The sequence below is a fragment of the Chrysemys picta genome, chromosome 11, assembly GCF_011386835.1.
Source record: "Chrysemys picta bellii isolate R12L10 chromosome 11, ASM1138683v2, whole genome shotgun sequence".
In the NCBI taxonomy this organism is placed as follows: domain Eukaryota; kingdom Metazoa; phylum Chordata; order Testudines; family Emydidae; genus Chrysemys; species Chrysemys picta.
In genome coordinates, this window is record NC_088801.1 from 13,989,629 (window position 1) to 14,010,842 (window position 21,214).

A 21,214-nucleotide genomic window follows, 5' to 3' on the forward strand; every position below is an offset into this window, starting at 1 on the left:
GGATCTATCCCAGAGGAGGGAGGTCTCAGCCCCCATCCAACCAAGCAGAGGATTCTCTGTGTAGAGACCTCTGCTGGTATGACCCCAGCAGAGCTGTGATGGGATGGCTGGAGTGAGCTCCCCCTTTCTCCTCCCCCCACAAAGTCTTGTGCAGGAGTGCTACCAGTGGAGGGACCCCAGAGCAACAGCCATCAGTGCCAACAATCCAGCTTCACTCCAGTGGTGGGTTTATTTCAGTGGTGGATGAAATTATCTTTATCCGTACCAATAGGAACGACCTCTTATCATGACTGTGTACAGCCCCTAGCACAATGGAGCATGGAGGTGCTATTGTCATGTGAAACACACACAGAGACATATTCAGAAAGTTGCTTGTATGGGAAAAGGCAAAATGTGTTTTAAAAAAAAATGAGACCAGGAACCCAGTTTTCAAATTTGTATATGTATGTCCGGACCCCCAATTCCATATTTTGGCACCCGGATTTGCACTTACGCCCCTAAAATGGCTATTTGGGCACCTATCTGAATGCCCAAACATGGAACTGGCTGCCCTAACCTCAGTGCCTAAGTTTGAAAATTGGGCCTAATGTGCCAACTCAGAGGTTCTATTGGCTAGAACCATCCAACTTAACTTGGAAGTTTTCTGATCCACCAAACAAGCAGCATGTTCATATGAGAGGCAAGTGCTCTGTGTAAGTACAAAAGTACAGACACTGCCTGCCTGATTTGGGCAGTCCTCTAGAAGGCGGCAGTGAAAAAACGATAGTGCTATCCGGTAAAAATTTCAAGAGCACCCAAGTCATTTCAGAGCCTAAAATCAATGGCTCCTAAATCACTTAGATCAGTGGTTCCCAAACTTTTTTTTTCGCGGACCACTTGAAAATTGCTGAGGGTCTCAGCGGACCACTTAATGATCTTTCCAAATGTTGTTTGTACCGTTAGCTAACTGTAAACGCTTTGGATAAAAGTGCTATTTAAAAAAACCTTAATAATAATTAATGTATTTTTGTTCTACAAATAAAAGCACACAACTCATATTTTTATATCAGTAGTCTTACCTTTCTAATGCGATGGCAGCCCCCGAGCTGGGGTTGGAAAGGAGGGGGGTCTCTCCCCCGCCACAGCAGCCACAGAGCTGAGGCTGGGATGGAGGGCTGTCTCTCCCCGGCAGCTACAGCCCTGGAGCTGGGGAAAGTCACCTCTTTCTCTGGCCGCTGCAGCCCTGCATGTCCCAAATTGCCCCCACCCCCTCTTCTCACCCCACTTCCCCCTCCCATCTACTCCCTATTCCCCCCAAGGCCACCACCTCACCTTACATGTGCATCTTCTCCTGGGTCCAGGCACCTAATTAGTGGAGCCACGCCTGTGTGGCTCCATTAATTAGGTGGGTGGCCCTTCATTCTCTCGTGTGTGGCCACCCAGGCATGCACCTTAGAGGGAACTATCTGTGGACCACTGGAATGGAGCTCGGGGACCACTGGTGGTCCACGGACCACAGTTTGAGAACCTCTGACTTAGATGCTTTGGAAAATTTTATCTGGCATCCCAGGCATGCTTGGCACAGCCTCTCCCTGACCCTCACAGCCAATGAAATAGATTAGGTTAGACAGATTAGATTAACCCAGGTTCCAAGAAGGGGACTAAAGCAGATGCTACTGGAGCCTATTGCTAATTCTGGCCTCAGCTATAACACACTCATTCCCGTGATATCTAACCTCTGTGTTCCAGCTTCCTTTCCACCCAAATCAGGCACCGTGTGTAGATGCTGTCAAACACTCCCACCATGTCCCTGTCTTTCCAGTCCTGGCTCTAGGAGGCATCTCAGTCTCCATCACTGGATTAGAATAATTCTCAGGCTAGAGTATTGGAAGCTGGCATCTTCAACTGGTCATTTGGGGGTTGTCTACACTGCAGTTAAACATCTAGGGCTGGCATGTGTCAGCTGACTTGGGCTCGCTGGGTTCGGGCTACAGGGCTGTTTAATTGCGGTGTAGATGTTTGGGCTCGGGCTGGAGCCTGGCCTCCGAGACCCTGCCCAAGCCTGCACGTCTACACCGCACTTGAACAGCCCCATAGCCCAAGTCACAAGCCCTAGTCTCACAAGCCCAAATCAGCTGACCAAGGTCAGCCATGGGTGTTACACTGCAGTGTAGACATACTCTTAGCTATTTGTATTATTGATGTTTTTTATTAATTATTTGCATTGTAGTAGCACCCAGAGGGCCCCAACCAAGACCAGGCACCTTGCTCTAGGTGCTCTGCAAAGATATAGGGCTTGTCTACACAGTATGGCAAAGCATGGCAGAAGGGTGTGATTTGTAACGTGCACTAATGTGCTGCTCTCTAGCTGCCCAGTGTAGATCCTGCAGACACGTTCTAAAAGGTACCTAGTTTGCATTAACTCCAGGCTCCTCAGCCATCACCTCTCTTTGGTTGAGACCAGCATCTCTCTTCCTTTTTGACTACACTGTTTCCAGGCAGCACAGTTCTCTGACTATACTATGAATTCCCCAGCAAAAGACAGACTGCCTATGCAGGCCGGCTTTGCTTCTCCCCTCAGAGATGGAACCCGGTGAAATTGCCCATAGTGAAGCTACCACGCAGTTCTTTCTAAGCAAGCACATTTATTCTTAAGATAAAAGCATTACAGAGAAAACCTATTAAAACAATAAAAGAACCGATACAAGTGCTAACAAGCTTATCAGAGATCCCCCCAGCTCCATCAAGGGCTCTGGCTGGTGAACAGTCCTTCAGACCCCACTCAATGGGTTTTTCTGTGGTCACAAGTTCATAGCAGCTTTTGCTCAGAACAAGCCCCCTCATGAATAAGTCAGTTACTCCATTAGGTAGTTTGTCTTTGAACTATCCTCATGTAACAGCAGACCAAAGGTCCCTCTCTCAGGGTGAAACTTCCAAGGCTGAGTCCGTAGGTAGGAGTTTTCAACCCCTCCTCCCAAGTACAGTACTTCCTGGCAATTCCAGTTCCTTTAATGTGCACTAGGTACCTTTTAGAGCACGCCAGCAGGGTCTACATGGGGCAGTTAGAGCAAAACACCATACAGCACTTTACAAAATACACCCTTCTAGGGTGCTTTTGCCAGCACTGTGTAGACAAGCCCATAGTAAGAGACGGCCCCTGGCCAGAAGTGTTTACAATCTAAAGACATTCTCCCTTGTGTCTGTGAGGATCGAAACTATGTAAAAGATGATCAAGTTTCATAACTCATCGCTACTGCTGCCATGATTTAGCGCCTTTTGAAATTGGTTTACAAAAGGGACAGTGCAAGCTTCCAAGTTCTCAATTGCTGTGCCTTGCAGTCTCATGTTTGATGATACTCCTTTCTCATTCACTTCACATAACTATGTTCTTGCCATTTTTTCCCCTTTTGGACAGAGTTCTCAGCATTCAGGCTGTTCCCAGCAGCCCCTGCAGTGTTTATGTCACCACGAGACGTGTCACTCATACAGGAAACAGTCAGGCTTGGAAATTTGGGAGCTAGATGACTTGCATCTTAGGAGGAACAGACAGTGAGCAGACAATAAAGCTTATATAGAGAAATGAAATCTCCTTGCCTTCAGCAAGGCTTAATGTGGAGAAAATCAGGAATTACAGATCACTTTAAAAGGTGCCTGTGACATGATGCATGGTTTTGTCTCCTAACTGTTTGAAAAGAGGTGTCATCCAAGTTTTGTAGTGCCAAAGCTTTTTACAATGAGTACTTTGCCTTTTCTGGATGACTGGTATTGAGTCTAGTCCAGTGGAAGTTGGTATTTCATTAGAGGAAAAAACTGGACTATTTAGATTATTAGGTCTTCGAGGCAGGGACAGTCTCTTTACTAGGTACAGTCAGTAGCACAATGAGGCTGCAATCTCAGTGTGGGATGCTAGGTGCTACATTAATTCAAGTAAATAATAAAGATCATCATAATAATGAACAAATGTGGTCAAGGTCCTGTGACAATGTCTTTTCTGTCCAATATGAATTGGATGTGTGGGATTTATTATACTCAGAAAGTTTTGATAGATGACAACCTGGAAAAAGGGGCCATACCTGTTTATGTGATAAGACAGTCAACAATCTAGTGAGATTTTTGGTCATCTCCCCTTGGATCAAATGCCTTTGGTGAAGGGGAGAGAAGCGCCTTTTTAAATACACATCATTATTGTAAATGACAGAGGCGGGAACCAAAAATGAGGAAGTTAGCTTTTGCCTAAGTATGGGGGAAAGAAATGTTTGAGCTTATCTGTTCGATATTAGAGGCTTTAGTCCTGAGTCCTGGCTACAGATGATGCCCCTAGTTTATATCTGTATATTTACCAGGGACGTGAACATAGGGCACATAGGAGAACTACTGATTTAGGGTAAAATTCGCCTCTCTGTAAAGACAGTGCAAGTTCACCACTTACATCCTATTTTGAAGACTTACATAGTGCATACACTTCTCTATAGTGGTGCATCTCACACTGTGGGTATGTTTAAGCACTACTTAATAAGGAGTAAGGAGGGAGGCAGATTGGGTATTTTTAAGGATATATATAATGTTGCAATTTTTAACCATTGTTTTAAATAGGAGGGTCTAGTTCACCACTTCTTCTCCAATTTTACACCAGTGCCACTCCATTGATTTCAATGGAATCACACTGACATAAAGCTGAAATAAAGCAGTGATGAATCGAGCTCAAATTCTCAATTCATTTAGGCTTCCAGATTATTTCAGAATGATCTGTTTGCAAATTTCAAGGCCAAACTCTATTCCTACCCAGCCACCTTTTCAGAAACCTGTTGTTTAATGCAGTGGTTTTTAACCTGTGGTCTGCGGATCCCTCGGGGTCTGCAGACTATGTCTAAGATTTCCAAAGGGGTCTGCACCTCCATTTGAAATTTTTAGGGGTTCAGAAAGGAAACAAGGCTGAAAACTGCTGGTTTAATGTGTACATCTCCAGGTTTGAAATGTTACATCTCCTGCACTCATCTTCTGCAAATCTGATGGGGCTGGAGCCAAAGTCCACTGAAGTCAATGGAAAGGCTTCTGTTGTTTTCAGTGAGCTTTGGATCAGGCCCACACTTGGATAACAGGATCAAACCACATTGTTTGGCTGTTTTCCCCTAGTTTGCAAACCCCACTTGTGTTACCAGTTATTTCTTCAATCACAGCTCCACACACTGAATACACTCCAACGATGGCCGTTCTCTGCTCTGATAGGCAGCCTTTGAAGGTTAACTCACCTGGGCCATGTCTTACATCAGTAATTACTTCCAAACTTCCAAAATGCTGGCACAACAGAATAGTATTTAAAGCCTGGATGATGCATTGCTACTCTGCTGCACAGAGTGAAGTGACCAGCCATTCCTTATGTTTTTTGTCTTTACCAGCCCCTTATTCCTGTGCTCTGCAACTGGTAAGGGATTGCTGGAGGGGAACACTGACCTGCCTCTCATCTTCCTTTCACTTTTTCATCCCCTGATTCTGCTACTCACTACCTTGCCACTGTAAGCGGTGACATGAAGGCTGAGTCATAGACACACCACCTGGCTGCTGTCAGCATCAATCTCGCTTATAAGAATCCTAGAAGAAAGAAATAGAAAAGACTTGTTAGGTCTTCTCATCTATCTTCATGCCAGGGTGGGATTGATCCCTGCAGTAAACTCTCAAGCGCTTTGCTCAGCATAGTTTAAATCTCCCAAGCAATGGGACTTCCACTGTTTCCCTTGAGAATCCATTCCACAGCCTAAAAAAATCTCACTGTCAGGAAGTTTTCCCTGATATTATTTAGCCTAAACTTTCCTTTCCTTTCCTTTCCTTTCTTCCTTAGTACCACCCCATAGACATGCACCTACAACTCAAGTCAATAGGGCTAAACGCAGGTGCGGGGGGGCTGCCCATCAGATGCTCATTGAAGGATTGGGGTCTACATTGCAATTTTTATGTTTATACCGCTTCCAAAAGTGGGCTAGGTGCTGTACAGAAGAGATAAAAAAAAACATGTTTCCATGCCCTGAAGAGCTTATACGCTGCATTTTGAACAAGATGCAGTGACAAGGAATGTGAAGGGAGGGGGAGGGTTATGAGAGAGAATTTACGGAGTTACTAAGTGAAGGTCTTTGTCATGCTTTTAATTTAGTTTTATATTGTTTAGTTTCTCCTCTCTGGTGATCTCTTTTTGGAAGACGAATAGTGTATTAATTCAATATTTATTAAATAAATGAATAACAAATTATGGATTAATCAATCACGGGTGCATCATGTGATGAGGTGCGAACTAAGGGGGTTAAAATCAGGGGTCATCTATTGAATAAGACCCTTAAGGCAGCTTGAAGAGGGAGCTCTCTCTCCTGTGATCTGTGAACGCTTAGAGGTATGTTTGTCTCTCGACTAGTATTACATGCATGCAACAAGAGGTGGCTACTATGCTCATTGTGTCTTTTTCAGCTTTTCACTGGAACCTGTATTTTTTCTATTAGTTTAAAGCTTCCATCCATTTTTCTCCCTGATAAGCCATGATTTTTCAAAAACAATTGGCAGTGATCCAATAGGTTTGTTAGCTAATTCCCTGGATAGCCAGGCGAGGAGTGGGGAGTGCCTGTCATCTGGACCATCTGATTATATTCAATATGCCTGTGCTAGGATTGGCTTAACTTGACTCTGTGCCTCAGTTTCCCCTGTGTCCGTTCCATCAAGTACACCTATTCCATATGTTGTAATTAATATTCCCCCTTTGATGGGCTGTTTACTGGAACATAAAAAAATGAACAGTCCAACTCAACTCCATACAAATCTTCCAGCCCTCTTCTCCCAGGTGATCTGTTCCTTCCAAATGGGCTTTCGCGGTCCTTTACAGACCACTCAAAACAGGCTTCCTGCCTGACTTTTCCTGAACACCTTTCCAAGCTGAGGCTTATGCCCCTGCTCCCTACCTGGCTGGTGCAGAAAGGCCCCTCCTGGCTCTTTCCCCTGGCTTGGAGTCTCCTTTCTCTGTCTCGACTGGCTCCCTCTTCCATGTCTCTGGAGCGCTGTTAGGTGTTGCAACCTTTGGCCAGAGCCTTGAAGCGAGGCACAGGGACATGTACATGTGGCCCAGAAGAATGTTACCATGCACTTACCCATCCCTTATTAATAGGGATTGGAAGTTATTTTTACCAATATGGGCATCTGTTCTGACAGTCTTTCAGCGAAGCTTGCCTATAGAGCAGAGGTCTGCTCGTCCCTAATTTTAAAGACCAGCCCGAACCCGACTAGACCACAGCTTCCCTGAACCTGATCTGAGCCCAACTGTCAGGTCGTTTTCATACCCGACGCACCCTGACACTTGTAGGACACAGGACAACATTCTCCAGTTGTGAAAAGGCAAGATTGCAGAATTTGGGCCACAGTTAGGGTCCTCTTTCCCAATTCAATGCTCCAACATCTGCATTTATAAACCATTGGAGGGGACCCAGGTTAGCCCTATATTTGTCTTGTTCAATTTGCTTATTTAAACAACCACCCCTTTTCTAATGCATCTGTTGGACTAGCTCTGCAATGCTTATATGATTGAATAACTGTTTTTCTAACTGGGGTGGGGAGAGTTTGCTACGAAAATGGTCCAAGTTAACGCAACTGCATTTATGGAAAACCTAACAGTGATTTCAAATGGATGAGTAACCATAGCTCAGTGGTTTGAGCATTGGCCTGTTAAACCCAGGGTTATGAGCTCAATCCTTGAGGGGGCCACTTAGAGGGGTCTGGGGCAAGATCAGTACTTGGTCCTGCTCCTGAAGGCAGGGGGCTGGACTCGATGACCTTTCAGGGTCCATTCCAGTTCTATGAGATAGGCATAACTCCATAAAAGTCTGAGCTCACTTTCAGAATAAGACAAAAACCCTAGCTACTAAATTACATAGCACAATAGCTGGTTTTGAGCTAAAGGAATTTTCAGGCATAGAGATAAAGTAGGACTCACCTATTACCGTCAGAATAAACTAGATATATATTTGGCTGCAGTGTGGTTGGCATTGTGTATATGTGTGTGCTAGAAAACCCATGACAGAAATTGGAAATTGGCAATCTTTCTTCCAATCCCTCTGCAATGTCCTGGAGAACCTACTTCTCAGGATCATCAGAAAGCAGTCCTGGGATGTGGCTTTGGGGTCAAGACACACAACCAGTGTATTTATTCATATTCTTCCCCCCTCCCCTCCGATTTAATCAAACTCCTACACACAATTCCCAGGCGGATTATTTCTGCTATGCACAGGGATATGTTGCTGCAGGGGGATGCAGTGCATGAATGGCTGGTTTTAGCCAGAATTCAGGCATACATAATAACTCTTTTTGTAGTGTGTATCTGCTTCCATCTGGGAGTCCTCTACACCTGTGTTCATGTGCCAACCAGAATTTGTCCTCTTGAGTCTCACAAAGTTATTAAAAAAAAAAAATCTAATCTGCGGGGGTGACAGATGGCTGTATGTGGACTTCTGATGTACTATTTTCTGTTACATTGCTGAACTTTACCTAACTTTTATGTGAATAAACGTTCTGCTTATTATCATTAACCATACAGCACCATAGTTGTGCATGGTACTTGACAAATAAAAGCCTTGGCCCTGTCCCAGAGAGAGTGCTCTGGAAAAAAACAGTTCACCAGAGTGTGGGGTGCTGAGAAACCTGTCTATACATAACCCAGGACAGATGTTTATTGTGTGGAACAGAAGCAGTAGTACCTTTATATCAGAGCCTTGTAACCTGATGGAACCTAACGGGACCCACAAGAAGTGTCCAGTTAGGGTCAGATATGAAAACGACTCAACTCACTCGACTCAACTCAGACAGGGTCAGTCATGGGGCCCTGGGTGCAATGGCAGGGCTGGGATTGTTCCCATGGGCTGGTGGCAGCAGTGCCACCAAGTGAGAGAGCACTGAGCTCACACCAGCTGTTTCCCATCTTGAGACACACACATGATGTGGCCAGATGGGATCCTATTCCAGGCATTCCTTGCCCATACCCCATCTTGCGCTCTGGGTAGGGAGTACTTCATGGTGCTGTGCAAAAGGTGCCCTCACAGCATTTCAGGAAATCCAAGAAGATGATTGGGGGGCTCTGACGCTGGGCTGGGGCTCCCACCCATCCTCTGCCCACACCCAGGGTCGGGTGGAAGGTGGCAGTGAATGGGAGGAGGAGGATGGTTGTCCCGTGCCCGCACAATAATGGAGCTGTCCTGACACCTGACTGCCCCAGGTATGCACTGGAATTCCAGGGAGCTGTGGCCCTGCTGGGGTGGCTGCGGGATGGGGAGAGGGTGTGGGCAGGTTTGTGACTGGCAGAAGCATATAGGTCTGTTTGCAATACCACATGGGGCTCTACAGGGATAGCTCAGTGGTTTGAGCATTGGCCTGCTAAACGAAGGGTTATGAGTTCAATCCTTGCAGGGGTCACTTAGGGATCGGGGCAAAAGTCAGTACTTGGTCCTGCTAGTGAAGGCAGGGGGCTGGACTCAATGGCCTTTCAGGGTCCCTTCCAGTTCTATGAGATAGGTATATATACATATATTTTTTTTCTTCTCTAAGCCAGAGGTTGCCACAGGGATCCTGGCCCAGATCCTGGCCTCTATTAAGGCAGCTTTGTACCACTCTAGTGGCACTAAAGCACTGAAACTGCTTTAGCTGGGCACTGAAGTTTCTTTTTGCATATGAGAATTCCCCAGGAAGCACAGAGCTGTTATAGCAGCTCCTTCACTTCCCCCCAGTTGCCAGTTTAGGAGGCATGGCCAGGGATCCCTTACAATCCCGTGGGGCTGTAGGCATCCAGTGTAAATTTATGCCAGGGATCAGGCCAATGCCAGGCCACCCCTAGGCTCAGAGGACCAAAGAAGTGACTTAAAGCCACATTTACACACTCTCCCCTTACTCCTGAGCTGTGCCTGTGAGAGCTGAGCCGTTCTGAGCGCTTTTCACCTGCAGCAGAGGATCTGGGGCAGCCTCGGTAGCTGAACTGTTCTTTTTCCCAGGTGAACCATTTTGGATCAATTATTAACAACGAGCGTCTATGTAAAGAAATTCTATCTACATTCCTTCAGGGCCTGTCTGCTCTTCAGCTGTATTTCATGCCCTCTGGTTATTTCATTTGGCACGAGCTTTAACAATTTTGTAGTATCTGTTCTCTTTATTCCCATCCAGGTTTTGTGTACATCGATATACATTATAGACATTGATGAAGTAACATCAAAGGGTCCGATCCTGCTCTGATTAAAGGCAATGGCAGAACTCTCATTGGTTTAATAGAATGTGGGATGAGTTTGTTTAGCTTTTCTGAATAGCTACTGTCTCTGTGATGATACATCATTCCACCTGTCTTCTAATATATCTTCTCACTGTAAGTCCAGCCTTCTCCAATTGAAGTCAATGGAGGTCCTAAAGGTTATGCCTATGTTATGCCCACTGCCCCCATCAGGACTGCAGCACCAGGCATGGCTCCCTTCTGCACCTTTAACTCCCCAAACACCACCTACAGCGGGAGGGATCTCTTTAAGGGGCTCTGGCCTTTTGTCTTTTAAGTACAGCAAATGAATGTGGTAGAGAGCAGTTGTAGCAGCTAACATTTGTTTCTAAATACAATAATGTGTGTAATTGTAATGATAATAACTCGTATGTTTTGCATATATGTGGAAATATTTTCATTTCAAATTAGATCTGTAATAGAAATTATGTTTAAAAACAGTGGGCCTGATTCTGACCTCACACACTGGCTTGAAGCCAGTACCACCCCAATTATTCCAGGTCTGCCCTGCAGATAGTGAGATGCGAATCATGAGGCCGTTTGTACTGTTTAATGAAAACCTATGCCTTTCCTACTGTGCAAAGCCACACGTACCTGCTGGGTTTACATAGTGGTGTGAATTGGAAATGACTCTATTAAGCCAACAGTGTCAGAAACCTGTGTGAATGAGATCAGAACTAGGTGCATAGGATTTGTCAGGAATGAGGGCAGTTAATTTAATAGCCCAACTGTTTCTGGTACCTTTATTAAGCAAAAATAATCAGAGCCATTGTCTTTTATACTCGGTGAATGGCACATTAACAGATTTGACTCAGCAGTCAGCAAGAAATGTGAACGCTTTAAGATGGGGACTAAATGTATCATTTTACTAGCTGCTGAATATATTGAGTTCCAGATAGTTAATTCTAGTAGCAAGAAGGATCTAGGGCTGGGATGGGGGTGAGGGGCAAATGAAGCGCTAGGAAGACTGGTGGGTAAATATTGTCCAAAACATTTATCTATTGCAGTAAAGGAAAGAAAAGCAAACAAACCACTGGCATATGCAGAGTCTGCCACCTTTACTCACAATAAGTAGTATCTTACTCCATGAATTGTCTCATTGGCTGCAATGGGACTACTCCCAGAATAAACTACTACTCAATTTACCTGTGGCAGACTCTGACAGGATCACAGTGGTAGTTACATGCAAAAAGATGTATTAAATCATTCAGGCCACATCCCATAAAGTGCAGGATTTAACCACCTTGGGTTAAATATATCAGACCTTAAACTGATACTATGCTGATCTTAGAACAATTTGGTTTGGAAGGAACCTCTAGTGGGTAATTTAGCCCATCTCTGTGCATCATAGAAGAATAATGAAATTATTCATAAAAAATCCCTGGCAGAAGGGTGTCTAATCTAACTATTGACATGTCTGTCACCCGTCGTGTATGTTTCTTTGATTGCTTAACTGTCCTTTATAAAAATTTTGCTAACAGTTCACCTAGTTTTTTCCCTGATGCAGCTGTAAGCCTGTTCCTACTTGTTCTGTCCTTGTTGACTTGTGGGAATAATTGATCCTTGTCAGAGAAAATTATCCTAGCATTGTATAAGGGACTAAGTGAGGCCACATTGGAATATCGTTCACAGTCCCGGTCACCTTATTACAAAAAGGATATAATGCAAATAGAGAGGACAGCCCAAATGATACAGGAACTTAATTATTCAGGAAGGGTTAGAAAAGCTACTGTGTAACTGCAGTCTTTGGAAAACAGGAGATTAAAGGGACATCTTAGTGAGGTATACAAAACTCTGAAGGGAATACAGAGGATTCATATAGACAAGGGGATCTGAGCTAGTGACAAATACCAAAACAAAAGAGAAATTAACTGAAGCTTAGGAAGGGCTGATCAGCAAAGCAATTTAAGCAGAATTTATTTAGTTAATATTTGGATAAAACTACTTGAACAGCAGTGGGAGCAACTATCAGAAATAGACTTCACCAGGCTTTAGACAAGTATGTGGAGTTAAAATAATATTGTGGAATACAACTATTAACTCAAAGGAGGAGAAAGGAACCTAGATGAATGTTGTGATCTCCTTTCTTAAAATGTTTTGCTGCACATTCCTTACTGGTTCCTGTAATTTTGTGGCCCTCTTTAATTATCTGTACAATTTTTCTACTGTTAAACCTATATCCCTGGCAGCTTTACATACTGAGATGTGGAGAAATAAGGGGATACTCTGAGGGCAAGGGCCCCGATACTGATCTCAGATATAGGACTGTAAATCCAGAGTAACTCCAGTGAAGACACTAAGGCTACATCTACACTACAGGGGGGAGTCAATTTAAGATACGCAAATTCAGCTACGTGAATAGCGTAGCTGAATTCGACGTATCGCAGCCGACTTACCCCGCTGTGAGGACGGCGGCAAAATCAACCTCTGTGGCTTCCCGTCGATGGCGCTTACTCCCACCTCCCCTGGTGGAGTAAGAGCGTCGATTCGGGGATCGATTGTTGCGTCCCGACGGGACGCGATAAATCGATCCCTGAGAGGTCGATTTCTACCCGCCGATTCAGGCGGGTAGTGTAGACCCAGCCTAAGAATCTGGGCCATAAGCATATGCATTCCAGTTTGAAGGGTCTTAATTCCCCCCTCTTTAAATTGCCATAAAACCTCCTAGAAGGACTCTGAGTCCTTTTGGGGGCAATTGTAATAAGTGTACATGCTATCACTTGCACATGATGCCTAAGGGCTATTGACTTCAATGAACTTTGGATCAGGCCCTAAATGACTCGCTTCCTTTGACCTACAAGTTTTACTATTCTTTCAAAACAAAAAAGTCTGCCCTTAACTGTGCTGAAACCAAAGCAAATTGATTTTTTTCAGCACCAAGAAATTGGGACATGCTGAAATCTAGCCCTTAGGAAATCTATGTAACAATAAAACAACCCCCTTACTTTCTCTTCCAGCTACGGGATGGGTGCCCAACAGACTCACATTAGATGCGTGGATAGCATCATAACTTATGGCCCAGAGGCAAGAACAACATAGACTTTTAATGATGCAAGAGCTCCCATGACAACACTGTCATTCAGTCAGAAAAGCAAAAGGAAATAATGGCAATTTGTAGAAAGGGGGATGACCCAGGTGATAGGCATTGGGCCAGTTTAGGCATCTTCTCTGATGCCTTTCTGCACTGAAATCATAATTTGGGAAATTATTACCGTATTTACCATAAAACCGTCTTTGTGTCATTTGTTTCTTCACTGGGCACTTCTGTCACCTCTTAGACCCTTAAGGAAATTGATATGGGGGTAGCTACATCAGTATAGTTACACTGGGGCAAACCCTTAATGTAAATGTATTGTTGCTGAATTAAACTCAGTGAACTTCACATTGCATTGACCCAGTGGTTCTCAACCAGATGTATGCGTACCCCTGGGGATACACAGCGGTCTTCCAGGGGGCACATCAACTTATTTGGATATTTGCTGAGTTTTACAACAGGCTACATAAAAAGCACTAGCAAAGTCAGTACAAACTAAAATTTCCTACAATGACTTGTTTATACTGCGCTATATACTATACACGGAAATGTAAGTACAATATTTATATTCCAATTGATTTATTTTATAATTATATGGTAAAAATGAGAAAGTAAGCGATTGTTTTGTAACAATGTGCTGACACAGTTTTGTATTTTTATGTCTGATTTTGTAAGCAAGTCATTTTTAAGTGAGGTAAGACTTGGGGGTACGCAAGAGAAATCAGACTCCTGAAAGGGGTAAAGTAGTCTGGAAAGGTTGAGAGCCACTGCCCCTGTATATGCATATACATCTATATGCATCTGAAGAAGTGGGCTGTAGTCCACGAAAGCTTATGCTCTAATAATTTTGTTAGTCTCTAAGGTGCCACAAGTACTCCTGTTTTTTTTGCGGATACAGACTAACACGACTGCTTCTCTGAAACCTGCCCCTGTACAGTGCCTCCAACAGCTGTTCGCTCCAATGTAATTACTATCGTGAATTTCCTTTAAAGTGAACAGGTCTTTAGTCTCATCTTTTGGCCGGGAGCATTGTCTTGGTGGATCCATGAATATTGTCTTTTTTATAGCAACTCTTTATAAAACCAAGTGGTTTGTTTTTCAAGTTTGACAAACGAATGACTTAATATCTTTTGTTCTGTGAATATAATTATGTGTTTAATTGGGATTTTTAAAAAATGGGAATATATTTGAAAATTTCGATAATTCAAATTATGGGCAAGATCCTCAGCTGATGTAAATTGACATACCTCGGTTGAAGTCAGTGCTGATTGACATTAGTTGGGGTTCTGGTCCTTCATCTCTCAAAGGAAATATATAAATAATGTTACACCTGATTCTGATCCCCCATCATTGTAAATCCATTGACTGGAGTTACTCCTGATTTAAACCAGTGTAAATAAGGACAGATTCAAGGCTAGTGTTTGAGGTTTATATGTTTTTTTGTTTTCCTGCTGGGCAAAATCACATATACACATTGGGCCTGTTTCTGATCTCACATGGTGTAAAAAAAGAAGTAACTCTGGAAGACAAAAGCTGTGTGAGAACAGAACCAGGTGCATAGAAGTTGTGGGGAATGAGAGTAGTTAATGTAATAGGTCAACCGTTTCTAGCAGCTCTATTAAGTAGAAAATAATCAGTACCATTGTCTTTGATATTTTGTGACTGGAAATAGTGTTATATCGCCTATGGATGTCAACAGTTTTGACTCGGCATTCAGCAGGCAGTTTGAACACTTGTCATAGCAAACATCATATTTCATTAGCTGCTGAATATATTGCGTTCCAGATACTTAATTCTGGTAGTGCGGAGGATCGTGGGCTGTGATGTGGGGGAGCATGGCAAACAAAACACTAGAAAGATCTGGGGGAAACATTTATAGAAAACTCTAAAACCCTGGTCAATAGCCGCAAAGGAAAGAAAAGTAAAGAGATCACTGGGATGCATAAAGGTATTGAATATAGGATCGTAGTTTTCGTTAATGACGGGAAAGTCCTGTGAAATGACCCAGTTCCTATCCAAGCAAACACGGGGTTTAGTCTAAGGGGAGCCTGACTTAAGCACTAGAGAGTGTAATTGATTTCAATCTTCAGTCTGAACTCAGCAGCCCCACTCGCTGCCTCTTCTCGGCGGGGAGAGAAATCACAGCGTAGCAAACACTGAGCGCAAGTCACCTTGGCCGGGACGTTATGGGCTCGGCAAGCAGGTGTGAGCATCGCGCAGCGGGCAGGCTCCGTGTGTAAGGAGGTGGCTTCCCGTCCCCGCTCGGAGTCAGCGCGCCGCTGTGGATCGTCGCCCGCTGCTCCTTGGGCAGGGAGGATGGAGTGACCGGCTTGAAACGCCGCTCCCCGTCCCTTCTTGGGGACCGCACCGGAGCGAGTAACCCCCCCCCCCCCCGTGCAGACCAGCTGGGGGGCTCGCGGCGATGCTGGCTGCCTGCTGACCGGGCCCGGAGGCGGCGGCGGGGGGCCCTTGTTCCCGGCCCGGCTGAGCTGAGCACTTGGGGGAAAGTTACCCCACCTGTTCGCCTGCGTCCTGGGAGCTGCTCCGCCGCCCCGCTCGCTCGTGAGTTACCGCTGGCGCCTGGCACTGCCCGCTGCGGGGGGGGGGGGGATCCCCGAGGGCTGAGGGTGCTGGGGGGGGATGGGCAATAGTGACCCCCCTCTGCCTGCCCGGGGGGGGGGTCGCTCAGTGCGCACCATGCTGGTGCTCTAGCTGCCAGGCTGGGTGGCCCCGTCCAGCGGGAGAGCCCGGGGCTGGCTGGCAGGTGCCCCGCAGCAGGCTCCGGCCGGGCGATGCCGAGAGGCTGAGGCTGGCCCGGGCGCCCCGCTAGAGGGGGATCGGGGGGTGGGGCGGCAGCCGCTTTGCCCCAGGCCGGGGGCTGATCCGCTTCTCTGCCCTCCCCGCAGGGAGGCTTCGCCACTGAGTCACCATTCCCTCGCCCAGCAAGGAGGAGCTGGTCGCGCTCGCTGCCCGGCTCTGGCAGAGGAGGAAGCGGCTGCTGGCCGCGGCCGGGCTGGCCCTCGCCATGGGACTCGTGCTGCTCATCGCCGTCCCGCTGCTGCTGCAGGCGGCCCCGGAGAGCGCGGCGCACTACGAGATGATGGGCACCTGCCGCATGATCTGCGACCCCTATAGCAGCGCCAGCGCCAGCGCCCGGGCCGGCGGCCCCAGCAGCACGGCCGCCGTGGAGGCGCTGCAGGACCTGAGCGCCAACCCCCCGCCGCCCTTCCTCCCGGGACCCAAGGGGGAGCCCGGCCGGCCGGGCAAGCCGGGGCCCCGGGGCCCTCCAGGGGAGCCGGGGCCCCCCGGTCCCAGAGGGCCGCCAGGAGAGCGGGGAGACTCGGGCAAGCCGGGGCTGCCGGGGCTGGCGGTGGCCGGGGCTGGCGCCCCCGGGGCGGCAGGGGGAGGTGTCGGCCCCGGGGCGGGCGCCGCCGGGGAGGTGAGCGGGGCGCTGAGCGCCGCCTTCAGCGGCCCCCGGATCGCCTTCTACGTGGGGCTGAAGAGTCCCCACGAGGGCTACGAGGTGCTCAAGTTCGACGACGTGGTGACCAACCTGGGCAACCACTACGAGCCGGCCACGGGCAAGTTCAGCTGCCAGGTGCGGGGCATCTACTTCTTCACCTACCACATCCTCATGCGCGGCGGGGACGGCACCAGCATGTGGGCGGATCTCTGCAAGAACGGCCAGGTGGGTCCTGGGGGCTGGCCGGGATCCCCCCGCCACCATCCCGGGCCGGGATCCCCACTTCCACCGCCCCGGGACCTCCCTCGGGATCTCCCCTTCCACCGCCTCGGCCCCTCCTTCCGGCTGGGACCCTCAGTATTTACCGGGACCCTCAGCCCTGAGCTGGGACCCTCATGCCCCCCACCTAATGTTCTGGACCCTCATTCCCCAGTGTCCAGCACCCTCTGAGCCCAGGACACTGACACCCCATGTTCCTGGGACCCTCACCTCTCCCCCACCCCATCCCCTACCCTCCAATACCCAGGACTCTCAGCCCTGTGCCTTGGACCTTCTGCCTTCGCCTGGGACCCCCCCCCCAGGCTCCTCACCTCCCCCATGCTCCTCACCCCATGTGCTTGGGACACCAGCACCCTTGTATCCCCAGGATCCTCAGCCCTGCACTCGGGCCTTCCTCCCCTGTGCCTGGGCCCTCCTCCCCTGTGCCCGGGCCCTTCACTCCGTGTGCCTGGGCCCTCCTCCCCTGTGCCCGGGCCCTTCACTCCGTGTGCCTGGGCCCTCCTCCCCTATGCCTGGGCCCTTCACTCCGTGTGCCTGGGCCCTCCTCCCCTGTGCCTGGGCCCTTCACTCCATGTGCCTGGGCCCTCCTCCCCTGTTCCCCGGGCCCTTCACTCCGTGTGCCTAGGAACTTCACTCCCGGTGCTGGGATTCTACCCTCACCCCATTCCCGGGGCCCTCACCCTGTGCCTGTGACAACGGCATCTTCACACCTCCTATTCCCAGGACTCTGACCCTACCGTGCCTGGGGCACTGGCACATCTCTGTGCCTGGGACTCTCACCACCTGCGCCCTGGACTCTCACCCCGCATGCCTGGGACACTGGCACAGTCATATCCTGCATCTGGGAACCTCAGTCTGTTCCAGGGTCCGTCACTCCCCTGTGGCTGGGACACCAGCACCCTCATCTCCCCATTCCTGGGATCCTCATCCCCCTGTTCTGGGACCCTCACCCCCTGAGCTCGGGACACCAGCACCCTCACCCACTGGGCCTGGGATCCTCCCCCTCCCCCATGCCTGGGTCCCTGTGGCACTTAGGAACATTCTTGTGCCCTGGCACCTTACTCCGAGGATACCCACGATGCCCTCCTGAGCATGATCTTTATAAGTACTGAGAGTTGGATACCCTCTCCTGTGCCACTTTTTTGAGGGCAGCCAGCCTCCCTGTGCCCAGGACACCCTGCCCCCACCCTGTGCCCTGTGCTCACGACACCCTCCTAAGGGGATGGCATCACGATATAGGCAGAAAACTGTGAGACTGCCATCCTGTCCCTGCCACCCTGTATGTCTGTCCCCTCCTGTGTGCTTGGGAACCTCTGCTCAGTGCATGTTGGCAGATTGCCCCATCACACTATCTCGTGGCCCTCCTGGCTCTAGGACTCCCTCTTTCCTGGATCCTTCCCTCTTGTGTGTGTGACTCTTTTCCCTGCCCTGGGTCCCTCCCTCTTTGCCTGGAACCCCACAGGCTCCAGGATAGTCTCAGAGAGCCTTCCACACTGGCTTCTGGGGAGAATCTGGGGTACAGGGGACCCGCCTTTTTATTACCCCCTCCCTTCCTTAAATGTAGTGATTTTCCACTTCTGAGAACAGACTTTTCTCTGTCAGTCTGGGCAGGGCTGCCCCTTCCCATGCTCCAGGATCCTCCAGGTGACAAGTCAGTGCCTTACTGGGGACAGTTACTGTACATTTTAGAAACTCCGCTACCTGGAACAAGGGGGAATGAGATTGAGACGTGCAGGAAACTTTTCCTAGCTGCACGCTGTCTAATGAATGGCCTGTCTGGCAGGCAGGCTGTGCTAAGGGGAACTCTCAGTGTTCCTGCCGTGAGGGAGGGGGTTAAGATCTGGGTGTGAATGTGCAGAAGTGAGCAAAAGGAAAGTGTGTGCATGTCTGTGGCAGGGGGGGAGGGTCTGGGAAGTGGAAGAGGAGGAGGAAATAAATATGTGTCAAGGAGAAGGGCCTGGGGGATGGGAGGGAGGATGAAGAGGGACAGCGTAGTTGGGGGTTAAAGGGGGTGAAGGAGGGAAGGGAGAAGATGGGGTTTTAAATGAGGAGAAGAGAAAGGGGGAAGAGGGTAAGAGAGTGGGAGGGTTATAGAGGGGGAGGAGGAAAAAAGGTGACGGAGGCTGATGGTGGGTTAAAGAGGTGAAGGGAGAGAAGGAGGTAGGTTAGAGAGAAATAGGTAAAAAGAGGTAAGGAGACTGTTGGAGGTTAGGGAGGGAAAGGGGAAAAGAGGGGAAGGAGTTAGTTGGGCTTAAAGAGTGCGAGTGAGAGGGGGAAGGAGAGAGGCAGGTTTGGAGGATGTGGGGGCAGGGGTACGATGTGGGGGGCTAGTGGAGGCAGCGTCTGAGCCCTCCTTCCCCCGGTTGGCTGGTTTTCAGGTGCGGGCCAGCGCCATTGCGCAGGACGCCGATCAGAACTACGACTATGCCAGCAACAGCGTGGTGCTGCACCTGGACTCGGGGGACGAGGTGTACGTCAAGCTGGATGGAGGCAAAGCACACGGAGGCAACAACAATAAGTACAGCACTTTCTCTGGCTTTCTTTTATACCCCGATTAAAAGTGTGGCCGATGGCATTGTACCCACCTCCCCGCCACTGTCTCTACGGGTCAGTTTCGCGTAATTCTCAATTTGTACATTTGATTGGTGGAAACAAAACAAGCGAGCCCCCACCCCAACCCTTGGTGTATCTCTGTCCTTGTGTTTGTTACACCATGAGATCAGCTGCTTGAAACTGACCAGCACCTTAGTTCCATGAGTGTATAAAAGATTCCAGGGTAAAACTGTCACTCACACTAAGTTAGAGCTGCTCAGTCTTGATACATTTTGCTTTATTATTATCATCATCTTGATTGACTGATTGATCTGAAGAGTGGGACTGAATTATTACATGCATTGGTTCTTCTTATGCTGTTTGTTTGTTTGTATGGGGTCAAGTGTAACTTTCTTCTTTCCTTTTCCATGCAATACTTGTGTGAATGATGATGTAATGAACGTCAAGTCTCTGTTCCTGTCTAACCACCACCAACAAAAAAATCATATTAAATTATGTTTTTAGACAATGGTTTCTCGCTGTGTGTCTGTTCCAAGGCTGAAAAGGGCGGTAGATGGTGCGGGCGGTTGTGGGCACTTTAACCTTTCAGGTCTGCAGCAGAATTAAAAGTTAGTAAGGGAGCCCCTACTCCAGCCGCAGTTATTGTCAATGGAGGGGGCGAGGGGAGTCTCACCTTTTATGTGGTTTTAAAAGGAGAAGGTACACACTGTCATCCACATTTTAAAGGGATTGAAATCCATTCACAATAGATTTTCCTTGGTTTATGGGCCTAATCCAAAGCCCATTGACGTCAGTATGGTTTGGACCAGACTCTGTATCAATGATTGCATGAAACTGTATATTTATAGTATGATTGACCTATGTAATAAAGCATTAAAGGAAGAACTGTGTTTATATTAGAAAGAGATACTAGATGGGGGAGGTAATACCTTTTATTGGACCAACTTCTGTTGGTGAGAGAGATGAGCTTTCGAACCACACAGAGCTCTTCTTCAGGTCTAGGAAAGGTATTCCCAGCGTCACGGCAAAATGCAAGTGGAACAGATTGTTTAGCACAATTAGTTAGCCCATATTGTAAGGCAGTGACCTTTCCAGACTACTGAAACCCTTTCAGGAGTCTGATTTGTCTTGTGTCTCCCCCGCCCCCAAATTTCACCCCTGGGCCCCAGCAAGCCTAATACTGGCCCTGGTGACCCCATTCAAATGAACTTGCCCCCAGTTTGAGAACTGCTGCTATAGAATGCAGAACAGTATAGACAAGTCATTGTCTGTATGAAAATTTAGTTTGTACTGACTTCACTAGTGCTTTGTATGTAGCCTGTTGTAAAACTAGGCAAATATCTAGATGCGTTGATGTACCCCCTGGAAGACCTCTGTGTACCCCCAAGGTCCACGTACCTCTGCATGAGAGAACCACCGTTGTAAGGGATCGTTCAAGGTAGAGTGGCCCATACAATACACAGTATGTGTATATTTGTTTGTCTATTTACACACACATACACACAACATTTCAGGCATACATTGAAATAAGGTGGATCCAAACCCCACTGAAGTCAATGGCAGTCTTTCTACTGACTTCCCTGGGCTGTAGATCAGGCCCATAATCCATGTAAAAATCTATTGTGAGCTC

At 47.9% G+C, this 21,214-nt stretch overlaps 1 protein-coding gene across 2 annotated transcripts in view; it reads left to right on the forward strand.

Annotated features, from left to right (window-relative positions):
• Positions 1 to 20,092, forward strand: part of C1QL2 (complement C1q like 2) — a 39,646-nt gene extending 19,554 nt beyond the window's left edge. The window contains exons 1-3 of one of the 2 annotated variants that reach the window (XM_065561583.1): positions 13,972 to 15,851; positions 16,196 to 16,977; positions 19,410 to 20,092. In XM_065561583.1, coding sequence (XP_065417655.1) covers positions 16,315 to 16,977; positions 19,410 to 19,589 — 843 coding nt within the window. In that variant the 5' untranslated portion in view covers positions 13,972 to 15,851; positions 16,196 to 16,314 and the 3' untranslated portion in view covers positions 19,590 to 20,092. Of the gene's footprint in view, positions 1 to 13,971; positions 15,852 to 16,195; positions 16,978 to 19,409 lie in introns of those variants that run through there. The other variant, XM_065561584.1, reaches the window with a different exon arrangement.
• The last annotated feature ends 1,122 nt before the right edge of the window (positions 20,093 to 21,214 follow it).